This window comes from Pristis pectinata, chromosome 17, assembly GCF_009764475.1.
Source record: "Pristis pectinata isolate sPriPec2 chromosome 17, sPriPec2.1.pri, whole genome shotgun sequence".
NCBI lineage: Eukaryota > Metazoa > Chordata > Chondrichthyes > Rhinopristiformes > Pristidae > Pristis > Pristis pectinata.
In genome coordinates, this window is record NC_067421.1 from 32264496 (window position 1) to 32288490 (window position 23995).

The 23995-nt window shown below is 39.5% G+C and overlaps 2 protein-coding genes across 10 annotated transcripts in view; one reads left to right on the top strand and one right to left on the bottom strand.

The window, feature by feature from the left end:
- Positions 1-18458, top strand: part of LOC127579642 (probable E3 ubiquitin-protein ligase HECTD4) — a 219125-nt gene extending 200667 nt beyond the window's left edge. For all 5 annotated transcript variants that reach the window (XM_052032551.1, XM_052032555.1, XM_052032553.1 and 2 more), the window contains exons 68-76: positions 1088-1234; positions 4887-5006; positions 6389-6544; positions 8236-8339; positions 9903-10124; positions 10465-10631; positions 11983-12178; positions 13542-13764; positions 14589-18458. In XM_052032551.1, coding sequence (XP_051888511.1) covers positions 1088-1234; positions 4887-5006; positions 6389-6544; positions 8236-8339; positions 9903-10124; positions 10465-10631; positions 11983-12178; positions 13542-13764; positions 14589-14725 — 1472 coding nt within the window. In that variant the 3' untranslated portion in view covers positions 14726-18458. The remainder of the gene's footprint in view (positions 1-1087; positions 1235-4886; positions 5007-6388; positions 6545-8235; positions 8340-9902; positions 10125-10464; positions 10632-11982; positions 12179-13541; positions 13765-14588) is intronic.
- The window catches only part of LOC127579644 (TRAF-type zinc finger domain-containing protein 1-like), a 52833-nt gene continuing 43573 nt past the window's right edge, over positions 14736-23995 (bottom strand). For 4 of the 5 annotated variants that reach the window (XM_052032558.1, XM_052032557.1, XM_052032556.1 and 1 more), the window contains exon 12: positions 14736-22398. In XM_052032558.1, coding sequence (XP_051888518.1) covers positions 22348-22398 — 51 coding nt within the window. In that variant the 3' untranslated portion in view covers positions 14736-22347. The remainder of the gene's footprint in view (positions 22399-23995) is intronic. The other variant, XM_052032561.1, reaches the window with a different exon arrangement.

Below are 23995 nucleotides of genomic sequence, written 5' to 3' on the forward strand. Positions count from 1 at the left end.
TGTGACACACTTACAGATACTGACTCTCCACATTTGTACAGCTTTGGAAATTCAGAATCGCTGAGATTTTAAGTGGGAAAATGTTAAGCACTTTGCTAGGTGACAAGTAGTGAAGGTAAGAGATGAGCTAAATTGAGTTGGTATTATGAGGGAGTGGAGATCATTGGTAAACACCATTATGTATCAGTCTTACAAATATTGTTTGAAATGCACTGTATAAATCGAACAATTTTTCTCTCCAATCATTTTAACTCCCCTCAGATTCTGTGGGTTGTGCATGATCATTTGAAATTCCAAAACTGACTTCGGCACTTCCAGATTATGCATGGGGAAAAATCAGCCATTAATCATTGACCTGTTGCATAGAAATCTCTCTCTTGCTGGCTGAGTTGTCAGACTGCTTTCCCAACATTGTCAATTTCCTACATTTGAATTTTGGGAAGGTTTTCCAGACAGTGTCTCAGATTGAACCAGATTATTTGCAAACCTGAATTCTTATTCTATGCCAAATGGACTTTAAATTCCTCATTTTATTTCAGAAAGAAACTAGCTTTACCTCCACACCAGCGCCTCTCTGTCAGCTTCAGATTCAGCTACTGAAAGTTGTGCTTGGATGGCCTCCCATCTGCCACCTTGCCCTCTGTAAACCAGCTTATCCAAACTTGTTTATCAGTCTCCTGTATTATGTCACCCTCGCCTATCACATTAATGATTTCTGATTTATAGTGATTCCTGGTTTCCCAAAACTCTTATTTCCATTATAATAAAATTCCTTCCTGGCCTCATGGCCCCATCTGAGGGAAACATCATTGTGGATAGAAAATGTGTTGTCTGAATCAAGAAACAGAAATCCTACTTGCAGTTTAACAATAATTTGATTTGAAGTCTTCCAAACGTGATCTTTCACTGGTGTTAAATCACTTAAAGTATTGTGATGGATACAAACTGTTTTTGGATGGTCTGAGGGCACAGTCTAAAACCACTACAAATTGTAACAGATAAAACAAAATAGCATATGTGTATCTATCATGTGTTTCCGCTATGTTCTGTATCTCATTTGCTGATAATTTTGATTTGCTATCCCTAGATGTTCCAATTGAAAGCCTTCGGCTTCGTTTTGCTTTGCTTCAGTCCTTGAACAACACTTTGGAGACGTTCTTCCTCCCTCTGGTGGAGCTCAGACAGACACATACATACATGGACAGCATTGCAGCACTGCTACAAGAGTCTAAAGGTTGGGCATTCATCCTTTTGGAAGATTCTGTGTTATGCATAGGACTAATTGCATTATAGTGTGCAGTAAAGCTTTCTGACCATGTGGAGTTAAGGACATGTACTTTGCAATGACCACTTCCAAAATTCATTTTTTTGGTGTTTTAGAAACACCAGGTATTGAAATGTATGGTGCCTAGATATTAGATTGTGTCTGACCATTCCTCAAGAGTAGATCAGGTAAAATGTGAGGTTACCCAGAGTAGTCTGTGCTAGCAAAACAGAACTGCTGGAAGAACTCAGCCAGTCAAGCAGCACCTGTGGAAAGAGAAACCTGTCAATGTTTCAGGTCAGCGACCCTTCATCGGAACTGGGGGAAAAGTGGAGGGTTTATAGTTTCCAAAGCAGAGCTAGGAATAGGAATGAGATGCAAGATAAAAGACTCTATGGCAATAGGTTAAGACAGACCAGGTGATAAGGAACATGAGTGTTGACCATCAGCAAAGCATTTTAAAAAAAAAGGTGAGAAAAAGGCACAAGCATGATAATGGGAAACAATGAGGGAGCAGTTTACCTGAAGTTGGAGAATTCATTGTTCACTTCTGGTTGCATGGGAAGGTTCCAAAGTACCTAGAAGTTGTTCTAGTTTATGTTGGGCTTCAGTATGGCAGTGGAGGAGGCTGTAGACAGAGGCATCAGAAAGGGAGGGATTGAGAATTGAAGTGGCATGTCTGCAAATAAAAAAACACTCACTGTCGGAGTGTGAGAAACACAGCAAGCTCTCACAATCAGCAATGTGTTGATGCACTGATGTGGAACAGGAAGCTCAGACCACTCCTGCACATTGAGAAGTAATCACCCAGTCTGCATTTGGTTTCTCCAGTGTCAAGAAGGCCACATTCTGAACACCAGATGCAATTGACAAGGTTGGAAGAAGAGCCAATGAATCAGTGCTTCACCTGAAATGATTGCTTTGGTTCCTGGATGGTGGGAAGGGGCAGGTGTTGCACCTCTGGTTGCATGGGAAGATGCTGTGGGACAAGGAGTGGTGGGCTGGGATGGAAGAGTGGACCAGGGCATCACAAAGTAAGCAACCTCTGTGAAAGAAGAGGAGAGGGAAAATGTCACTGATGGTGGGACCACATTGGAGCTGGTGGAAGTTGCAATTACAAGAGCAATCAGAGGCAGATCACTCACCTCTGGACATTCTCCCCTTATCTGAATGAATGCAGCACCAACATTCCTCGAAGTTTGACACCATCCGGGATAAAGTGGCCTGCTTGAACGGCACCCCACCAAGTACTCTAATCATTCATTCCCTCAACCATTGTTGCAACATGCATCATCTACGAATTGTATTGTGATAACTCACCACACCTCCCAAATTTGCAACCTCACCCACGAAGGACGACTTGTGCAGCAGGTGAGCTCTGACCTGCTGGATAGAAGGTTTGTAGACTTAAGAGCATCATCTTAAAATTTGGGGCTCAGATCAGGAAAGACATCTTCCTTTTAGAGGCTAGTTGAAAAAGAATCCAATCCCACAAAGGATTGTAGATACTGGATGAATTTAATTTTTATTAACTTTTTAGGTGAGGTTATCAGGGGATATAGAATAAAGGCAAGTAAATGATATAGTTAAATGATGTAATGTAGGGCTGACTGGCCAACTCATGTTCCTCCCTTCTCTGGAAAAGTGTTGTGGAGCAGGATTTTTGTTTAAGAGTCAGAGTAATACAGCACAGAAACAGGCCCTTTGGCTCAACTTGTCCATGCCGACCAAGAGCTAGTCACATTTGTGTGGATTTGGCCCATATCCCTCTAAACCTTTTGTATCCCTGTATCTGTCCAAATGTCTTTTAAATATTATAATTGCACCTGGCTCTGGCAGATTGTTCCATACACCCACCACACTGTGTGTGGAAAATGTTGCCCCTCAGATCCCTTTTAAATCTTTCCCCTCTCATCTTAAATCTTGGTCCTCTAGTTTCAGACTCCGCTACCCTGGGAAAAAGACTGTGACCATCCACCTTATCTGTACCCCTCATGATTTTATGTACCTTTATTAGGCTACCCCTCAGCCTCCTATGCTCCAGGGGAATAAGTCCCAGCCTCTCCTTGGAACTCAAGCCCTCTAGTCCCGGTAACATCCTCGTGAATCCTTTCTGCACCCTTTCCAGATTAATGACATCCTCCTCTAGCTGGGTGACCAGAACTGCGCCCAAAACTGCAAGTGTGGTCTCACCAACAACTTGTTCAGTTGCAACGTGACATCCCAACTCTGGTACTCATTGCCCTGACCTATGAAGGCAAGCATTGCAAACACCTTCTTCACCATTCTGTTTTTATTCTCATTACAATGAGGGGTCCCTGCTCAAAAGATGGATATGAAGATACCAGTGATGACAAGGTTTCAATGAACTCGGTGTTTCCCCTCCGCTAGCCTCCGCACCAGAGATGAGGTGGCATTGCGGTTACACTGCCAGAGGAGCATCTAGAGGCATGGAACATTGGCGCAGGACTTCACTTTTGATGACCGTGAAATCACTGGATTTTTAATTTTGGAAAAAAAAAATCTGATTTTACTATTAGCCCTTCTTGATTATGACTCCTATCTACAAGCCCACTAGTAGATAGCAATTGGGCATGAGCAATAAGAGCTGGCCTTCCCTGTGGCATCCTTAACTTGCTTACTTTCCCCATACAGACTTTACATCTCCAGTATATTCTATCAAATTAAGATTATGCAGGAAGTCTGGAAACTTGAGGCCCTGAATGCTGTCACAGTGACACTGAAAAGAGACCTCATCTGCCCATTTTGTTGTCTGTCCATTGCATCTTGCTACACATTACAATTTCAACTTGCTGCAGCTTACAGGACTAAAAAAGTGAAAATGCTGAAGATGCTCAGCAGATCAGGCAACATCTGTGGTGGGAAGGTTTGCATCACAGGCACATAGCATCATATAGGCAGCATTCACAAGAAAAACAAATTAAACATAAATTATAATTTTTGCAAGAAAAAACACTGAGAACAAAAAAAAAGTCCATTTTGGTACAAAGTGATCAAAGTGGTTGTGGTGTTGCCAAATGGTAGTGATTAGGGTTTTGCAGGTTGGTTCAACAACCCCATGGTTGAAAGGAAGTAGCTTTTCTTGAACCTGATGGTGTGGGACTTCAGGCTTCTGTACCTCCTGCCCGATGGTAGCTGCGAGAAGATGGCATAGCCCAGATGCTGGGGAACTTTGATGGATGTTGCTGCCTTAAGGCAGTGCCTCCTGTAGATACTTCCAGTGGGGGGGAGGGACGTGCCTATGATGTATTGGACACAATACTGCAGCTTCTTACATTCCTGTGCATTTGAATTGCCGTACTAGATAACGATGCAACCAACCTTTCAACAGGAATTTGAACAGGTCTTTGTATTTTCAGGCAACTTGTTGATAATGAAGGTGCTAATGAATTTACATTGTAATTTCTATAACTACAATTATTTCATGTTTCTAACTGTTTTACTTGTCTGTGTCTCAGTTCAACCTAACTTCTGTTTTATCCTATTGTCATCAGTGAATCCCAATATTTGTAAATGTTTTACTATTTAGTGAACCTGAACAAATTGTAGATATATTTATAACTATTCTAATGAAGTTGTTCTTCACATGTTGTTTGTTTAGGCTTGGTCTTTTACGATACTAAAGTAGCTGTGATGAACAGGGTTTTAAATGCAACAGTACAACGAACTGCAGACCATGCTGCACCTGAAATAACTCTGGATCCACTGGAAATAGTGGGAGGTAAGAGGGGAATGGTTTATGCTGAGAAAGCAAACTTTTAAATAGACTTAGCAAAAAAATGAAACCTCCTGAGACACTGGGATGTTATCAATCAAAATTCGCTGCACAAGTATCATAAATTTGCTCCACAGAAGAAGATCATTTGGTTCATCGTGTGTGTGCGCTGATGGGGAAATAAACCCCCCAGTGGGAAAAACAACCTTAGCATTTGCTCTTTAGCTAGTTTTGGATCTGATTTGCTACTTTCCCTTGGATCCCTTTCACAAGCCTACCATATGGTATCTTGTCAAAAGTCTTGCTAAAATCCATGAAGACTATGTTGAATGTACTGCCTTCATTTACCCATATTCCATTGTTAGTCAGACACAATCTCCCCTTAAGGAATTCACCCTGATTTCCTAGATTAATCCATGCTCTCCCAAATGAAAATTTATACTTCAGAATGGATTCCAATACTCTGCCCACACCTGAAGTTAAACTAATTGACCTGCAATTACATGGTGATCCCTTCGTCTTATTTTAACTAACAGAACAATATTAGATGTCGTTAAGTAGAGTTAACCCACCTGATCCCACTCCCCACCTTGCTTTTTCTAAACATATCCCCAGCAGTTTTAAATTCTCAATCCAGACATTTTCTGCACTTGTACCTTGGTCATTCTTGTTTTCTCATAATGTTTGATTGCCAATAGGTTCTATTTTTGGTTCTGAATACTTTGGGTAATTTACAGACACTTTAACTCATTGCTAATACCATTTATTTTTAACCATCTTTTCTTACCTGGTTTGTAACATTGCTTTCAGGCTATTAATGCCTGTCTTTAGCTTAGTCTGGCTTTTCTTTGCATGTTTTGATTACACCTGGCCTTCATTTATTTGTAGATCTTTTTCCTATAGATAATTTAAAACCTTGTTTAATTTATTTTGATTTGTAAATTTCAGATTTGAAGTTATCTACATTTTTAAGCAATTTTCAATTTTTAAAAGCAATCACTTTATGCTCAAGTAAAAGTGACATTTAAGAAAAAAATTACATTTTTGCAAAGATAAATTAAGCTTTTGTAGCCACTGTAGTCCAAGAGAGTCGTTTCTCCTTTATTTTATAAGATTGATGTCGGTCACTTCTCCTCAACTAAAATATGATATTTGTTTTTACTTGTTTTAGGGCTTTTGTCTGGATTGTAAAAATAGATTTCATGTGTATTAAGAGACTTTGAGGAATGCATCGAAGTGTGCATGAACCAAAATTAGAAACAAACAGACAATTGCAATTACTAAAGGATTTTACTTCTTGATAATCTTTGTCTTTTGAGCATTGCCATTAGAGATGTACCATTTAAAATCACTAATGTCACGGTTTTCCTCTCTTTAAATTATTGTAGGTGAAATTCGTTCATCAGAAAACACTTACTTCTGTCAGGCAGCTCGACAGCTAGCATTAGTTCCTTCCTCCCAACTCTGCGTCAAGCTGGCAAGTGGTGGGGACCCAACTTACGCATTTAATATTCGTTTTACTGGTGAAGAAGTACATGGAACAAGTAAGATAATAGAATTAAGAGAGATCTGTACCAACAAAACGTGAGTTATGATGCCTGTCAGTATAAAGTTGATTTAGATCTCTTATTTCCAAGTTGTACATGTATGCACAGGTGCAATGAAAAATTTACTTGCAGCAGCAGCATCACAGGTACATGGCATCATATGAGCCGTGTTTTCAAGAAAAACATAAATTATACACAATTTTTTACAAGAAAAAAATGCAGTTAGAACAATAAAAAACAAAGTCCCTTTTAGTGCAAAGTGATACATGTGCTGGTACTTTTAACTATTGAGTTAACAAGAGAATTTACATGCCATTATTCATTTAAAAACTCTTGTTACTTAGATGTATAAGATATGCTTTGTCCACTTAAAGTTCATCCTATGTAACTCATAATTACTATTTTCTTATTTTCCTTCATGGATATTGTAAGTATTGTATGTGTTTATAATTCCTCAAGAATGTCTTTCCCACCAAGACTTCCCTTGCTGCCTCCTTTTGAGGAAAATCAAAAAAACTTTATTTACTCATCAAATGTCATGTAAAAACTAATGAAATATTAAGCGTAAATATTAACTGTAGGGAATATGGGCCATTTGGCCCACAATATACAGCAGGGCAATGGGCCATTTGGCCCACAATGTCCATGTCAACCAGTGGGCACCCATCCATATCAATCCCGTCTTCCAGTACTTGGCCTATGGCCTTCTATACCTAGGCAATGTAAGTACTCATCTAAACATTTAAATGCTGTCAGCAACTCTGCTTCCACCAACCTCTCCAGCAGTGCATTCCAGGTATTCACCAATCTCTGAGTAGAAAAGGTCCCCCTCAGATCCCCTCTAAATTTCTTACCCCTTACCCTAAATCTATCCCCTCTAGTTTTATTCCCCTCTGATGAGGAGAAAAGAATCCTGAAGTCTACCCTATCTATACCCCTCATTATTTTATACAGCAATCATGTCCCTTCTTAACCTCCTCTACACCAAAGAAAACAAACCTAGCCTTTCCCGTCTTTCCTCATAACTAAAACACTCCATCCCAGGCAACATCCTGGTGAATCTCCTCTGTACTCTACCTTCCTATAGTGTGATAACCACAGCTACACTCAGTACTCCAGTTGAAGTCTGACCATTGTTTTATAAAGTTGGAGCATAACCTCCCTGCTTCTTGTATGCAGTGCCTCAACTGATGAAGGCCACTATCCCCTTTGCCGCCTTAACATCGTTATGTACCTGTGTTGCCACCTTCAAGGGTCTTTGGACTTGTACACCAAGGTCCCTCTCTTCCTCAGTACTCTCTAGGATTTTACCATTCGTGGTATATGTTCTAGCCTTATTAGTACTCCAGAAATGCATCACCTCACATTTATCAGGATTAAACTTCACCTGTCATTTCTCAGTCCACTTCACCAGTAGGCATTAAAAACACTGTGACATCTGCGTAATTTTGGTTTTCACCCAATCTGAGACAATTCCCCTGTTTTCTCTGTCCCTCCATCTCTCCACAACTTTTCTCACTTTTCCGATTCCGATGAAAGATAATTGACTGGAAACGTTGACTGTTTCTCTGTCCTTGGTGGTTTTCTTTTCCTCCACATGTTATTCCCATGTTTCAATACTCACTCGTCATTCTCCGTAAGTCAAAGATTACTCTTCCAGTGCCTAAATGTGTGTGTTTGGATTCTAGGTGGATCATTCCGTCACTTCCTGTGGCAAGTATGTAAAGAGTTACAGAGTTCAGCACTCTCTCTTCTTGTGCCTTGTCCAAGTTCTGCAGCCAACAGAAATAAGGTAATTAATTGCTCCAGTAGGCCTCCAGTTGAGTATTTGAGAGGTCGGCGAATTGGGTTCAGATGAAACCAAATGATGACAGCATGGATAATTTTGGGAATTCTTATCTGGAAATCCAGAAGATTCCATTATACACTGACCACAACAAATCACTTAAATGCACACCTGTTGTGGCAGAGGACACCACCCAGAGCATTACCCTTTCTGTTTCAGATGCCGACCAATCTGTTGGAAATTACCAGCAGTTTTTGTTTTATTGTGATTCCCAGCACTCACCATGCTATCAGGTGGTCAAAACCTTCAAAAGCAAAATCCTTTGCATTACGTTTATGCAGGCAGGCATTGTACTTTGAGTGTTTTGACAATTGGCTGCTTGTTTGCTAAGAAACTGCTTCATAGTTTTAAACCTTAATTCAGTATACAATTGCTGTTGAATAAGGGTTATCCTCCTTGGCTTATTTTCAGAAAAGGCTAGCAGTGTTGGAACCACTGTAGAGAAAGTAAAATTATTGGATTTAATTTAACTCTGACAAGGGGCGGCACGGTAGCGTAGCGGTAAGCGCGACGCTGTTACGGCACTAGCGATCAGGGTTTGATTCCCGTCACTGTCTGTAAGGAGTTTGTACGTTCTCTCGTGTCTGCATGGATTTCCTCCGGGTGCTCCGGTTTCCTCCCACATTGCAAAGACATACGGGTAGGTAAATTGGGTTTAAAATGGGCAGCGCGGACTCGTTGGGCCAGAAGGGCCTGTTACCACGCTGTAAATAAAAAAAAAAGTTACTTTCTAAGTCAGTGCTGCAGAAAACCTTCATATCAGTATGTCAGACTAAATGTAATAACAATTTTGAATAGCTTAGCTGCATTGATTTTCAGTCTGCTCCCAAGCTCATTCCCATCCTTGTCTGATGTATACTTCCCAACAAGAAATGGCTGGATAATGATCAGAAATGGTCACTTTAATTTACCCTTTCTCCTCACCAAAGTAAACAGAGCCCAAATGTAACATCTCAAAATTTAGCGAAATTGAAATGAACAGAAGCGTAGCTGAGGGTTTTGTTTTCCTGGTGTTTAAACGACTCGGTGAACAGCAACAGATTTAAACCTCTTAATTATATACAATGATTTGGTTACAAAATAAGTTGAAAATAATTTACGTAATGTTCTTTGCAGTTATTGTCCAGAATTTCTGTAGAGCAGCTCAAACTGTGAAGGTCTAGCAAAGCAGTTATTTCGCCTTCCCTACCAAATTTGTCTGTGTCTGAAGAGAATATTTTGAGCTTGAGAACATTAGGATAAATGACTGAAAATCATAGTTCAATCTCAAACCTCTTAAATCTCTGAGAAAGAATACAATTCAAAGCAGTGAAGCAGGTGTTTTACGCCCAATAATATTAAACCATATTGACATCAGTGGTTTTCATTGAGATAAAATTACATTGACAATATGGAATAATCCTTTACACATGATCTCTAGATCTCTATTGAATAGAGAGACTGGTGTGTTGACATTATCCTCGACTTCCAGGTGAATTTCATTGTTCATTATGTCTGTACATTCCCTAGGGCAAGCACATTCTGACCCCGGGCCCAATAACGTATACAGAGGAGCAGCTACTACATTTCTTTGGACAGTTACTTGGAATTGCCATCCGAGCTGATGTCCCACTCCCTCTTGATCTTCTTCCAACATTTTGGAAAACTCTAGTTGGTGAGCCACTGGATCCTGAGGGGGATCTGCAGGAGGTGGACATTTTAACATACAACTATATCAAGAAATTTGAGAGTGTAAGTAATATTTAAGATTGAACTCTTTTACCCCTCCATGCTCTCTTCCTTTTCCAGAAGGCTCATACTGTTTGAGAGGGCTTGCCTTCAGGATAATTTCCTAAAGCCATAATTTTCTTTAACATGGGGGTGTTGATTATTTGGGGTAAGAGTTTCCATCCATCCACCTTCTCTTGTGTATCCAAGGATCAGAGTAGAGGTCATCCTTTCCTAGCACACCTGCTGCCTGCAGGTTGTAGATCATGTGGTGTAAGATCGATGCACATTTGTGGATGACACAGGATAATTCATTAATAGGTATAATGACGATTTGCTGTTTGCATGTTACTTATAATTACAGGTTAATGATGAGACAGAACTTGAGGCACTGTGTGCTGAAGTAACATCACATCACTTGACTACAGAGAGCCCCGACTCTCCCAACAAGCCCTGCTGTAAATTCAGCTACATCACCATGACAGGCGAGGAAGTGGAGCTGTGTCCCGGTGGCAGGGATATCACTGTTGTGTGAGTAAATGCTAAGTATAGGTTGTCCTTAGAAGATCTAATTATAAATCTAATTTAAACTCCTAACCCTGGTGTTTTGACTTGTGCCCTTCGCTGGACACAGATTACTATATTTTGCCCACAGCAGGTTAATCTTTTATCAGGAATCTTAGACCAGTTTGTATCTTAACAATTTGCCCTCTTTGTTAATGTCTAGGTGGACATGAAGGAAATTAACTGTTTGAGAGGTTTATAAATTTGTATTTGTATATTAACAAGGTAAGAATTAACTAAATACATAATATAACATTTTATGGCTGAATTTAGTGTCATCAGATGAGAGGCAAGTGTTTCAGACACTGAAAACATTTTTGAAAGGAGGGAGATGCTTCCTACCTCCAACCCTCCTTTTGCTTGCCAATTCAGTTTGGATGTTGGCAAGCAACTTTATTTCTAGCAATAGCAGCAACATTGATATATCATATTCAACGTTCCGGGGAACCTGTATCAGCGTGCTCAGTTGGTGGCAGTCCAGTGAAGAATTGAGGTAGTGCACTATCCGATGTGCCAGCTTCCAGGTGAGACTTTAAACATGGCCCCTTTGGCTTCCCATAAAACACTGCTTGGCATGGTGTTGTAGAATGGCATGAAGGTTATTGCTGGTGCTCTGGGCGGTATTTATCCTTCATTCTACATCCTGAAAATAATATCCAGTCATTGCCACATTGTTGTTTTGCTATTTGTGGGAGGTTGTGAAAGGCACAACTGGGGAACCTCCTCTTCGGTCACCTTTGCCTGAAGGCAAGTATTGTATTGAATCAAACATTTTAAACTGCCTTTTGAAAATCAAAAAAACTGCAAATGCTGGGAATCCCCAGTTTAAATTTTGGTTAAGAATAGGATCAAGCTAAATTGATGACGGTGGTCAAAAGCCCAACTATGTTTAGAATCGAGATACATATGAACCTGATCAAGAACATAAGGAGGGGATAAACGGAGCATGAAAAATGTTGCTTTAAGAATGGTGGGGGACTGAGTCTCTGCTGCTACAATCAAAAAGCAAAAGGAAAATGCAGATGCTAAAATCTGAAATAAAAATAGAAAATGGTGGAAATATTCAACAGGTTAGGCAGTGTCTTTGAGGAGAGATATAGATGTAATGTTTTGGATCAGTGATGTTACCTGACCTGCAGAATATTTCCAGCATTTTTATGCTTTTCTCTCAGATTTTATCAATTCTTTCTCATCGACATTTCTTTTAACTTGTACTGTTGTTGTATTTTGTATTGAATGTTAAGTATTGAGCCATTGGCATATCAACTGTTCCTTGGTGCCGTGCTTTAGTCCCTAATATTTGTTTCATTTTGAACAGCTGGGAAAATAAAAATGCATATGCAGCAGCAATCCGAAATCTGAGGATGCAGGAAATTGAAAACACTCACTGCATGACTGCAGTGCGGGCTGGGCTTGGCTCCATCATTCCCCTCCAGCTGCTGACAATGCCTACACCCCTGGAGATGGAGCTGAGGACATGTGGTCTGCCCTACATCAACCTGGAGTTTCTGAAGGTACTGGCTGTGTAATCATTTGCCACTTAGTTCTAAGGCAAGGAAAGCAGTCTTTCCCCACATGCAGCATGGTTTTGGGCATCTTGCCTTCCATGACATTCATACTGCAGTAGAATTTAGAATCTGGCAGTGTGATGTTGTTTGGAATCTGTGGATGTAACTCCATTCTGCCTGTGGTGTCTCTTTGTGAAGAAGCCCTATGCAAACATCCAGCATGATAAACTGGCGTGCCTGGGTGTACTGGTGGGCTGGGAGCTCTGCTCAGCAATGGCCTTGAATGGTTAAATCTGTTTATAGCTTTTTAATTCTTCTTCCTAATGTTATCTCACTTGACTCTGTAATTTTGCTGTTAATGTTGAGTTTGAGGTACCAAGTTACTGACACTTTTTAACAAGCATTTCAGTTTACTCATCTGGCACTGCACAGGCTGCTTTAGTCTTTAGCTTTGGCCATGAGTCACCTGTTGATCCTGTCAGTCCTGATAATGCACGATGTCGGGAGATGAAGAGGAAAATCACCTCTGATAGAGCTATAAGGCAGAATATGTTCACAGAATGACAGAAGGAGGCTTTTCGAGCTTGTGCCTGCAATGTGCAGGAGCAATAGGATTGCAACTCTTCAAGCGGGTGGTCACCACCCTTCACAGGGTCGATTAGGGATGCGCAGTAAGTGCTGGCCTTGCCAGCATTGCCTCCAACCCAAAAATGAATTTTAAAAATCCATCTGGGCGCTCTCCACCATCACAGCCTCTGCATTTTTCCCTTTCAAGTACTTAAACAGTTACCTTTTATGTGCCACGATTGAAGCTACCTCTGCTATTTTACCTGTCAGTGTATTCCAGATTGTGATCACATCCTGCAAAACAAATTCTTGCAATTTACAAATTTGTGATGTTGACCATTCACCTCTGCTGCTTACAATGCTTTGCTTTGTGCAATAATGTTCAAAATCTAGAGATGAGCAGTGATATTAATTGTTACATGTTTTGATGTATGTGTGACTAATAAATAAATACCTTAATTTTACTTTTTCAGCCTATTAATCAAGTTGGAGAATATGACATTTCCTTTTAGGGTTTAACTTTTAAGTTGGTCAAGTACTGAGCTATTGCTGATATTAAGAGCATTGAAAATGTTTTTATAATGTTGGATAGTCAGATAGAAATGAAATATTTAGAATTTAAAGCATTTTGTATAAAGTGTGAGTGCAACTCTTACATGGGGGAGAAAGTGTCTTTCAGGTGGTAATGTTAATCTACTTCCTCTTTGTAACTATTCTCCAATTTTTTGAGCCACCACTAATTACTTGCCCTGTTTAAGAGACTGGATGGTAATTGTTCTTTAACTTCTCTCCCACTTTTCAGGCTCACACCATGTACCAAGTGGGTCTGATGGAGACCGATCAGCATATTGAGTTCTTCTGGACTGCACTGGAGATGTTTACACAGGAGGAGCTCTGCAAGTTCATCAAGTTCGCTTGTAACCAGGAACGAATACCTTTCACCTGTCCGTGCAAAGATGGAGGTCCAGATACTGCCCATGTTCCACCATATCCGATGAAGATTGCCCCCCCTGATGGAGCTGCAGGTAATCTGAAGGGTTTCTATATGCAATTATGATGGGAGCTTTGAGAATTTTGCACTGTAGTTTGTCGTGAATTATTACCCTTCAGTTTTTAGATGGGGACAGACTAAGAGGAAGTACAAGGTCTGTGGTAGGTTGAAGCTTGGTTAAACAAGTGTTAAACAAGATTGGTGATCTGCAAGTGCAATTAACCTAACAGGGTTACAATGCCATGGGAATAACAGAGGCATAATTAAAAATGGGCGAGAATGAGTTCTAAATATTCCTGCATGCAAGATGTTTGGGAAGGATAGGGAAGAAAAAGATTGAGGGGATATGGGAGCAGTGATTAAGGGAGAATATTGCAGGTACTGGAGAGAGAGAATGTCCTGGAATAAGACAATAAGATTATAGGAGCAGAATTAGGCCATTTGGCCCATCGAGTCTGCTCTGCCGTTCAATAATGGCTTTTTTTTCTCTTAACCTCATTCTCCCACCTTCTCCTTGTAACCCTTAACCTTCTTACCAATGAAAAACCTATCAATCTCTGCCTTAAATACCCCCAGTGACTTGGCCTCCATAACCCTCTGTGGCAACGAATTCCACAGATGGCCATACACACATTGCCCTCTGAAAGGGCCAATTAAGTCTCTTGGTATTAAGGAAATTCGGGATTGACATTATATTTGGACCGTGACACTGGTTCACACATTCTGAATGAATAAAAAAAAGCAATTGCAGGATATAAGGTGGATTTTACGTGCAAGAGTAAAATACCATGTGATCAAGAAGTTCGGTTAGCAGTTACCCATGTCTGTTTTATTTCTCCTTTCCACATTGATGCACAGGTTCACCAGATTCCCGATACATCAGGGTGGAAACCTGTATGTTTATGATCAAACTTCCACAGTATTCCTCACTCGATATAATGCTGGAAAAGCTCCGTTATGCCATCCACTACCGTGAAGACCCCCTCAGCGGCTGAGCAGGTTGCACCTAGAATTCCCACATCCTTTCACAACATATGGTGATGCCCGAGAACCTCCTTAACCCTGCTTTTAAGAAAGAAAGGAATTGGGGTGGAAGTACGGATGGAATCCGAGCCATGGTCGGGAGCAGTTCAAACTGAATGTGCCACGAGCAAAATGCTTCCACGCTGGTGCAAACTTTCTTTTTGTAAATTTCCATTTCTATTGATGGACTAAAAACGGTGTGTTGCTGTCTTGTTAAGCAGCTATTCCAAGAGCGTACGGTGCTTTCACCACAACAGCAGTGTACGTTATTGTAACTTTAAAACGCAAACACTTGTGTTCAAACAGGATATTAGTTGATTGTAGGATAACTGTTTTATACTTGTGATCTTAACTTTGGAGCACAATTTTATCCTTTGTCATGACAGAAAGAAAAGTGATTGCTTTTCCTTGTGCAAATTACACGGAAGGTGCCAACATTCAGGATCAAGTTTGGCTTCTAAAATGTCAAATAAATCACATGCACATTGGTGTGCAACAGAATTGAAATGCTCCAAAGTTAATATGTTGTGATTGGTGTACAGGAAGGCTTATCTCTACCTACCTGCTAAGAAACTTTAGTTATAGGTGGATAAGTACGAATCATGTGACCCTGGCTGCCTTGCCTTTTCACCTTCCCCCTCCCCCCCCAACGGTGTGTACTTCTGGTATATTGGATCAGCACATGACCACACTTTATCATCAAGTCTCTCTCAACTGTCCTTGCTTCATTTTGATGGATTCTGTCACACTGACTATATCCTTGGGTACAAATGTTTTCTCGTTTGGTTCCCTATTTTCAATGGTCTTAAAGTAGCCTGAAGTAGAACTAGGAGCCTTGGATCAGAGCTGGGCTGGAGGAATTTATTAGATATTTATTTTCTACTTATGAACAGCCTGAGATGGATCAATTCAGCGGAACCTGGTAACGAGATTTGGAGTAGGTAGTACTGTGACAGTTACCCAGAAATTTAATTTTGCATCAAGGGACCAGTTGCTGATGCACAGTTGGTGGATTTGGCTCACCACTTTTGTTTATCCACAAGTTAGCCTTTCAAACTACATCCTGCGCTGGCTGGATAGAAAATCAGACTGTTACTCCCTGGGACTCTGTCGTATTAACAGATGACTAAGATGTGAGTGTGGCCTAGAATTAATTTTGTTTTCATTCCCTGGTGTCTGCATTCAGCAGAGTTGAAGCTGGCTTGCAACACAGATTGGAGCATGCATTATAAACCCTAAATCAAATCCAGTTGCCTTTTGAACTTCTTTATTAAATTCACTCTCCAAGCAGCAGCATGAACTCCAATTAATGAAAGATAAAACAATCCTGCTGTGGCTTTGATTTGATATTTGCTTTGAAAATAGCCTGAGTTACATACAAATCTTCACCACAGTCCAGTACACACAAATTTCTATCCTTCAATTTTATCCTGATTCAGTACGACTTGGTAAGCTTCTCAAGTTTTACTTTGAGGCCATTTTGAAATGATCTTTTATACTGTTTAATAATTATGCATGAAAGTTTCAGAACTCAGTGAGCAGTAGCTTGGTTAACTGTATTGTAACTGTTACCCTTGGTGCCAATTGTTGTAGGGCACATTGACAACTGTGCTACTTGAGGTGACATTGAGCTGGTGTCATGATTTGGTATTGTTGCTCATCATTCCCAATGCTTTCATCCTAGTCATTTAGTTGTGTTTGAGATTTGAAAGAGGGGAGTTGGGGAGAGATAGAAAGCACATCATCAGGAGTGAAAACAGCTAGCAGAATCAAATCAGGTAATCTGCATGGACCAAGAAATAGACATTAAAATTGATAGGAACCAGAGCTGAGGTACCCCTCTTTGCATTTCTAAATGGTTGGGAGAATTTACTGCTATCTGATTAAGAAAAAGGGATCAGCATTAATACATTTAAATGAAGAATATTTCCTGTAGAGGTCATAAATTTAGTTCTGAATTAGAATTCTTTGAATTTCTGAATGCTTTCTCATATTTGAGATGATGACCTGTATAGAGGAAAGGTGTATTAACATTGAATTTGGCAATGTGATGTATGTGCAGCAGTCCATGTGTGGTGTTGGCTAACTACACTTCAATTTTATGTATTAAAAATATTTAAGTTCTTCTGCCCCAAATGTGGGCTTAAATTCATGGCTGCTTGAAACAATGTTTTAATTTTGCATTAATGTAGTTCATAGACTATTACTGGGTAAACATGTGCATTGATCCAGTAGCCAAGAAGACCTTGGGTTGCGTTGGAAGGTAGAACAATGACCTCTTGCAGCTTTTTGTCCTGGTGGGTTCCTAATGTTTACGAAAGGGGGTGGGAGCCATGTGTTATGCAGAAGCCTGTGTGGAACCTCAAATGCATTATTGTAAATCCAAATCTATCCTGGCTAATAATCCCAGTATTCCTTGTAATAGTCACTCATTGTACTTTATAAAAAAAATTGAGCTGTGAAAATGGGGTTGACAAAGTAAGGATTTTGTTTTAAGGCAATACCCACTAACCTAATACATTTACCAAGATTGCTTATAAAACTTGAACTAAAACTACCTTTTAAAGCTATTCTGGGTTTAGTCAGGAGCACTTTTATGGGATTAAGAGCTGAAGTCACAAATGCTTGGGCAGTTTGTAGAAAGCTGTTGGTACTGGCTATTGAGCACATGGCTGAGAGGCAAGAGAGCAGGAATAGTCTCAAGGGCCATGAATGTTGCTGGATTTATTCCAGCTATTTGTAGTGCAGGATGTTTGTTTTAAAGCTCATAGTAGGAGGCTTGAGGAATATGCAGCTTCTGGATATATAGTGTAATGTAATCTATTATAGGGTGTAGAGTGTATATCATCTTTTGCTGTGCAATGGTCAGATGGCCTGCAAGTATATAAGTGAAGGCCCTGTTTAATAACTGAGTGAATGAAGGTTTTGTTGTAATCATAGTTGTTTGGCAGACAGAGTGTAGAGATCCACTGCAAGTGTTGGTGCTTAGTTTATTTTTTGTTTTTGCATAAATTATACACACAGTACACATTGCAGATTCTGGAATGAGATTGCTGTGAAATGCTGAGTGTATCCACTGGACTAGTTGGTGAATGTCAACTATGAAACAAGATTGAACTGATTGGGATAAATAGACTGAGAATCGACAGGAACAAGGTTTTATTTACCAATACTTTTTATTGTAAGAGTTGTGCCCCTGTAACATTAACCCTTCACTTCCAAAATCAAAAAATGCTCTGACATGAATGCATTTGATAGGAAAATTCCAGATTGAGGCTGGCCTGTTTTCAAAGAAACTGACAGGAGACAACTCAATCCCATGCTTAAATCAGAAATTGTTTTCTATAATTTCATGGAGTTCAGTGTTGCTTGAACAATCATTTGCCCTTGTCTTCAGTTTATGCTGATACCTGTGTGGATCTGGCTCTTTGTTCCTGCCCTGTTAGAGTGATGTGCTGGCTGTGGTGATGTTATCTGCTGCTACAACTGCTCCATTTTACTGAGAGCAGCCAGATAAAGTTTAATTTTTAAAGACATATCAACATACAGGTGTTAATGTGCTCTGTACAGTCATTGATGTATATTTATTGCAATTATTTATGAATGCATCTTAAAATCATCTGTAATGTTGATCTTGTCTGCAGTGGTACTTAAAGCAGTGATGTATGAATGGGAATTACATTCATATTAAAGAGCTGAAACAGATTTTGTTCTGAAGTTTTCATTGCAAGGAACAAGTATTTTTACATAGCAATGGAGGAAGCAAAATCCAAGACTTAAATAGGGTAGTGCAGGTGAGAGAATCAGGCTAATAGGTTAGAAACAGAGTGCTAAAGACAACAGCAATCAACACTGCAAAGTTTGGAAGCTATTGCAGGATTTCTTGTATGATTGATTGATTGAATGGCAAAAGGAGAGAACTGGAGGGGGAGGGAGCATGAAAAGACAGACAACGCTAGGATGGCACTATGGAATCACTATAACCATAGGCAAAAATGCATGGTCCAACTTGGCACTTATAATTACATTAGTGAAAATTTGGTCTTGCATGTCTTGAAGCTAATCAGAACTTCAATTATACATTTCCACCCAAGAGATTTCACAAGTCATAAGCATAACCTCATTTATTATACTGTAAATCAATACAGTTACATGTCTAATTTAAAAAATCTTGAGATTTCACACAGTTAAATGTGCTGCTGATAAAAACTACAATGGTATGAGAATCTTTATCTATTTAAAAGGATAGTTCATCATAAAGCTCAGTCTACACAATGTGTAACGTGATTGTGTACTGTTCTGCCAAACATATCCATGCCTAAGCTAATTCAGGGGACATTAAGGCAGAGCATATGGAGCGCGTTTCAGGTTTTAAAGCAGCAATGGGGGGAGATTAATGTTAGTGGTAAAGATCAAAGTGCTGGTGGAGTAAATTTTTTAAAAATCTGTCATGAGGTAAATTCAGGAGGGCCACCAAAATAAACTGCAGTCTTACCAGTGACTGGAAGTTCTCTGCTCTCCTCAACATTTCATCAACCAGGATCATTACTGCACTGTTTATTTCTCCACTCCCCATTTGGGAATCATGGGTGTACATTATCACCACCACCATTTCCTTCATTAACAATATTCAGGGAGTTAAAACCATACAAATCAAATAAGGTTTTCCCCTTCAATTAGTATAAATTTAAACAAAAAGGAATTGATCCTAGTTGAGTTGCTCTAGGGAATGCACTACTCCAAGCCGGAAAGCCCCACCTCCTAATGTGGATGATCAGTTATTCTACTGAAGGGTGTACTTAAGAATCAAGAAAACTAGAGGTAGGTGAAGAGGGGAGGAAAACAGTTTTGTGCAGCATATTGCAAGGTGTCCAAGCTAATAACCACATGAGAAGTGAGCCTAATTACAATATGGATATAAAAACAGTGGTTGCTTCATGAACTAATAGGCACAGAGGAAATGAGACAGTGAGTTACAACCTTTCAGAAAGGGAAAATAAACCACAACAGTTGCTATCTACTGCTGGCAACTTAAGACCACACCACTGCCGGTGTTTTCTGCATGGATTGGTAAGGTCTTTAGGGCACAAGCAATTTCCAACCTTACTGTGAATCGACTAATCTGATGAACAAAAAATGTAGTCCAATTAAAAGCAACACAACTTCAATGGTCTCCCCAGTATTTAAACATGGTCAAGCAGCAAGAGGCAGTCAAACTGGGACTATGTAATATTTAGTTTGAACAGAAGTATTTCTGAATATACCTTGCATTTTGAAATGAGTACATATTCCCAGCAAAGATGCTTAAAACCATGAAAACAATGTTTGGAATGAACATTTAACCACTAGATTATGTACAAAGTTTTAATGTCCTTCAATTTTTCCCATTTGTGAAATCAGTAGGAAGACTAACATCTGATTCCAACTGAACAAAAATTCTTCACACATTCCTTAAGCATAGCTTCCACCTCCAATGACAATTTTATAAATCTAAAGATCTCCTAGTTCAATATAAAAAGAAGTGCTTACAAATCTCCTTTTGCCTGACCACAATAAGAATGGTTACCAGTTATTTTAATGGGAATTACTACTCTGGGAAGCAAGAGGTGTCCTTTTTTTAAAAAAAAAGCAAATTGGTTAACTGAATAATTGTATTTACTCCAACACATTTAACAGGTTGCAACAGAGACATGCTTACACTACACCCAAAACAGCAATTCTACAGTATAACCACAAATAACTTATGAGCAATTCATTTCTATTTATGGACCTATATAAACTTTGTGTTAAAATGGCTCATGCCATTAGAACACATTTCTTATTTGCAAATAGGCAAGGCTATTCCCAAGACAAGCAAGGACAAAATTATCTGATCTTTTCTCCTTCCTCAAACCCTTTCTTGAATATGCATCTTCCCAGTGCTGCAAAGAACCACGATGAACTTGGTTAACTTCTTTTCACTCTTCTCATTGCTAAGCACCACAATTAAGCCTGCATTTTTCCACTTTTTTTTTCCCCCAGAGATCTTGAAATTTACTTGCTCTCACTGAAAATGCTGACCTGCAGGTCCTCCTCTGCCCCCACCCCCACATAACTTTTCCTGCACAATATCAGCTCCCAAACCATGCAAAACTAAAGGTGGGGTTGGGGGAATGGGGGTAGCTGGATGGTCCAGTTTTGTTTTTAAACCCATTCTAAACTGCTACTACTAAACTTCCAAATACACTAATTTCTTCCAGCAATCACAGTCATAGTACAAGGTTCTAAATAATCTATTTTGAAAAGATAAATGCATTTCTAATATATTTCCCCATATTACATTTTAAATGCTATCTGTGCAAGTCTAATTCCGAAACAACTCTCAGATATTTTAAAAACATACAGCCTGCAGGCTGCTGGATATGGAATCTCAAATTACACAATATATTAAAGCTTTTACAATGTCAAAGATAGTTCGTCGATAAATCTGTACTGATCACAACTGGTGATCAATGCATAGTATTTGAGGAAGGCTGTAGTGTTAAATAGACAAAGAATGAATGCAGGATAAGAAGTCAGAAAAAGCAGGTTGCAAAGCAAGAAAAGTGCAGAAATGGAGCATGATATACACAGAAGAATGAGCAAGCAGTCTGAAAGAGCAGGGCAGGAAAAAACTCAAACAAAATGATAATGCAGAGGTTTACACACTCCCCCAAAATAACCAAAAAAAAAGATAATTGTACATATCATGAATCCTAAAAACAATTTCAGGATGTAGCCAAAATCCTAGACTGCTAAACCTCTTCCAAAATGTGTTCAAAAGTTGGGATGTTTCTGATGGCTGAACTTTTCACTAGCCCTTTTCTATTGAATTGATTACTTAGAACCACATCTTTGGAATGTTTGGTAATGCTGAGTTTCCACAGCATGTCCTGTCAAAATGGAATGAGATGTGCTAAATAAGCTTTGAGTTTTCTTCCCCAAACTGACACTCATTTGCTTATGTAAATTTACAAAATAATCTCCAAGATCCTTTCAGTGCACAAAGGAGTATAAATCCAAGTAGCCAAATTACAGCATTCCAGACTTGAGTTCAACAATTGCAGATAATCCTGCTATTCCCATTTCTTCAGACCCATCTCCAGTTTCTTGCCTCTATATAGCCTTGTTTGCCTTGCCCCATTTAATGTCTTCCACTCCATCACACACTTTCCCTTTTACTCTTTCTCCCCTTCCCACTTCTTCTGCATCATACAAACTTTTCTATCACCAGCCTTGTAGTTCTAACCTGAAACATTACCTCTCCTCAGGTGTTGCAATGATCTGCCAGACATTTCCAGCATTTTTCATCTTAACCTTCAAACTTAAACATCTGTTCACCTTTTTTTAGTTATTATGTGGCAGAGGGCTCAAAAGTGAGCTCACAATATACAAGTCCATGTAGCATAAAAATCAATGAAAACCAAGTTAAAAGGAAATAAAAACACAATAGCACTTAAAACACAATTAGATAAATATTTTCTTTGCATAGGAAGAAAAGAAAAGTCCTGAGTTTAGGATTGATGATAATTTAGTAGTTGGACAGCTTTGAAATGTATAATTCAGTCCCATTTTGTCACTCCTCTTCCTTTCCAGCATTTTCTGGCCTAGTTTTCGGGAAATTCTGCTGCAAAAGAAAAAGACATGCCTTTAAACACGCTGAGTTTTGATGAGAGGTTACCAACCCAGTATGTCAACTCCATTTCCTTCTTCACAAACTCTGCCTGACCTGCTGAGTATTTCCAGCATCTTCTGCTTTTATTTCAGATTTCCACTATCCAAAGGGTTTTACTTTAAATCACATTGTGATAAATTTCTTATACTTGTAATCAAAGGAAATCATTTGACCCACTGTATTCATCAGTGGAAAGAACTAGCCAGCCTGACCCCTCACCTTCCAATACTAGGGCTGTAGCTCTGCAGGTCACAGTTCTTCAAGTACACACCCAAGTCGTGTTTAAATGTGATGAGGGTTTCTGCCTCCACTAATCCTTCAGACAGTGAGATCCAGATCCCTAGCACTCCATGAATAAATTTTTCAATTTCTCCCCTCTAATCCCTGTTTTTCTCTCTTTGCTAAGGGAATCGAGATTTGCAATTTTTTTTATCTGAGGCCTCATTTATATCAACCTCAATTAAATCTCCCCTCAGTTCCTAAGAAAACAGCTTTAGCTTTTTAAATCTTGCCTCACAGCCACAATTTTGGCTCCTGATAATATCTTCCTAAATTTCTTCTGAAGCCACATCTTTCCTGTGATATGGAGACCAGAACTGTATGTAGTACTCAGGCAGAGAGTGTTCCCTTGGCAATTAATAACACATTCCCTTCAATGTGCTGTAGCACAATTCTATTGGTCAGCAATATTATCTGATAACAAGGCAGTTAATCTTTCTTTGTAAGCCCAGTACACATTTTCAAGCAAATCACCCAGTATCCATACAAACTTCACACCAGGGACCACTGACTAGCGATCAACCACAGGAAGCCTTCGAGTGCACCAAGACGAGTACATTAGTAATCAGATATTTGACCTCCCAAAGCTATGTGACTCAATTCCACTCTAAGTGAGCCATCAGGAGAAATCAAAATGAATGAGATCTTTAAATCCAAAGACAGTTAAGAGATTGGGCAACTTTACTCCTTGGACCATAGAAGACTGAGGAGTGACCTAAAACAGGTATATAAAATCATGAGGGGCAATAAATAAGGTGAATGCACTGTTTCCCAGGGAAAAGGAATCAAAAAGAGGGCATCACTTTAAGGTGAGAGGGGAATGATTTAAAGGGGACCCAAGGGGAAACTTTTTCCACACAGAGGGTAGTACATATATGGAACGAGCTGCCAGAAGGAACTGGTTGAGACAGGTACAATAACAACATTTAAAAGACACTTGGACAATTACATGGCTAGGAAAGGTTTAGAGTGACATGGCCAAATGTGGGTAAATGGGTCCAGCTTAGATGGACATCTTGGTTGGTGTGGACAAGATGGGCTGAAGGGCCTGTTTCAATGCTGTATTACTCTATGACATCCATCTGCTGTTCTACTTCAGTAAACTGACTGTGGGTACAATATTCAATTATACATCACTAAAAACATGAATTTATAAAAATGAAAATAAAATTAAAACTTATGACAAACTTTCCCAACAATCTTGAAAAATTAGGGTTATAATTACATGAGATCCTGCAGCCCTTCGTGGCAATTGTTTATGGGGCATTTC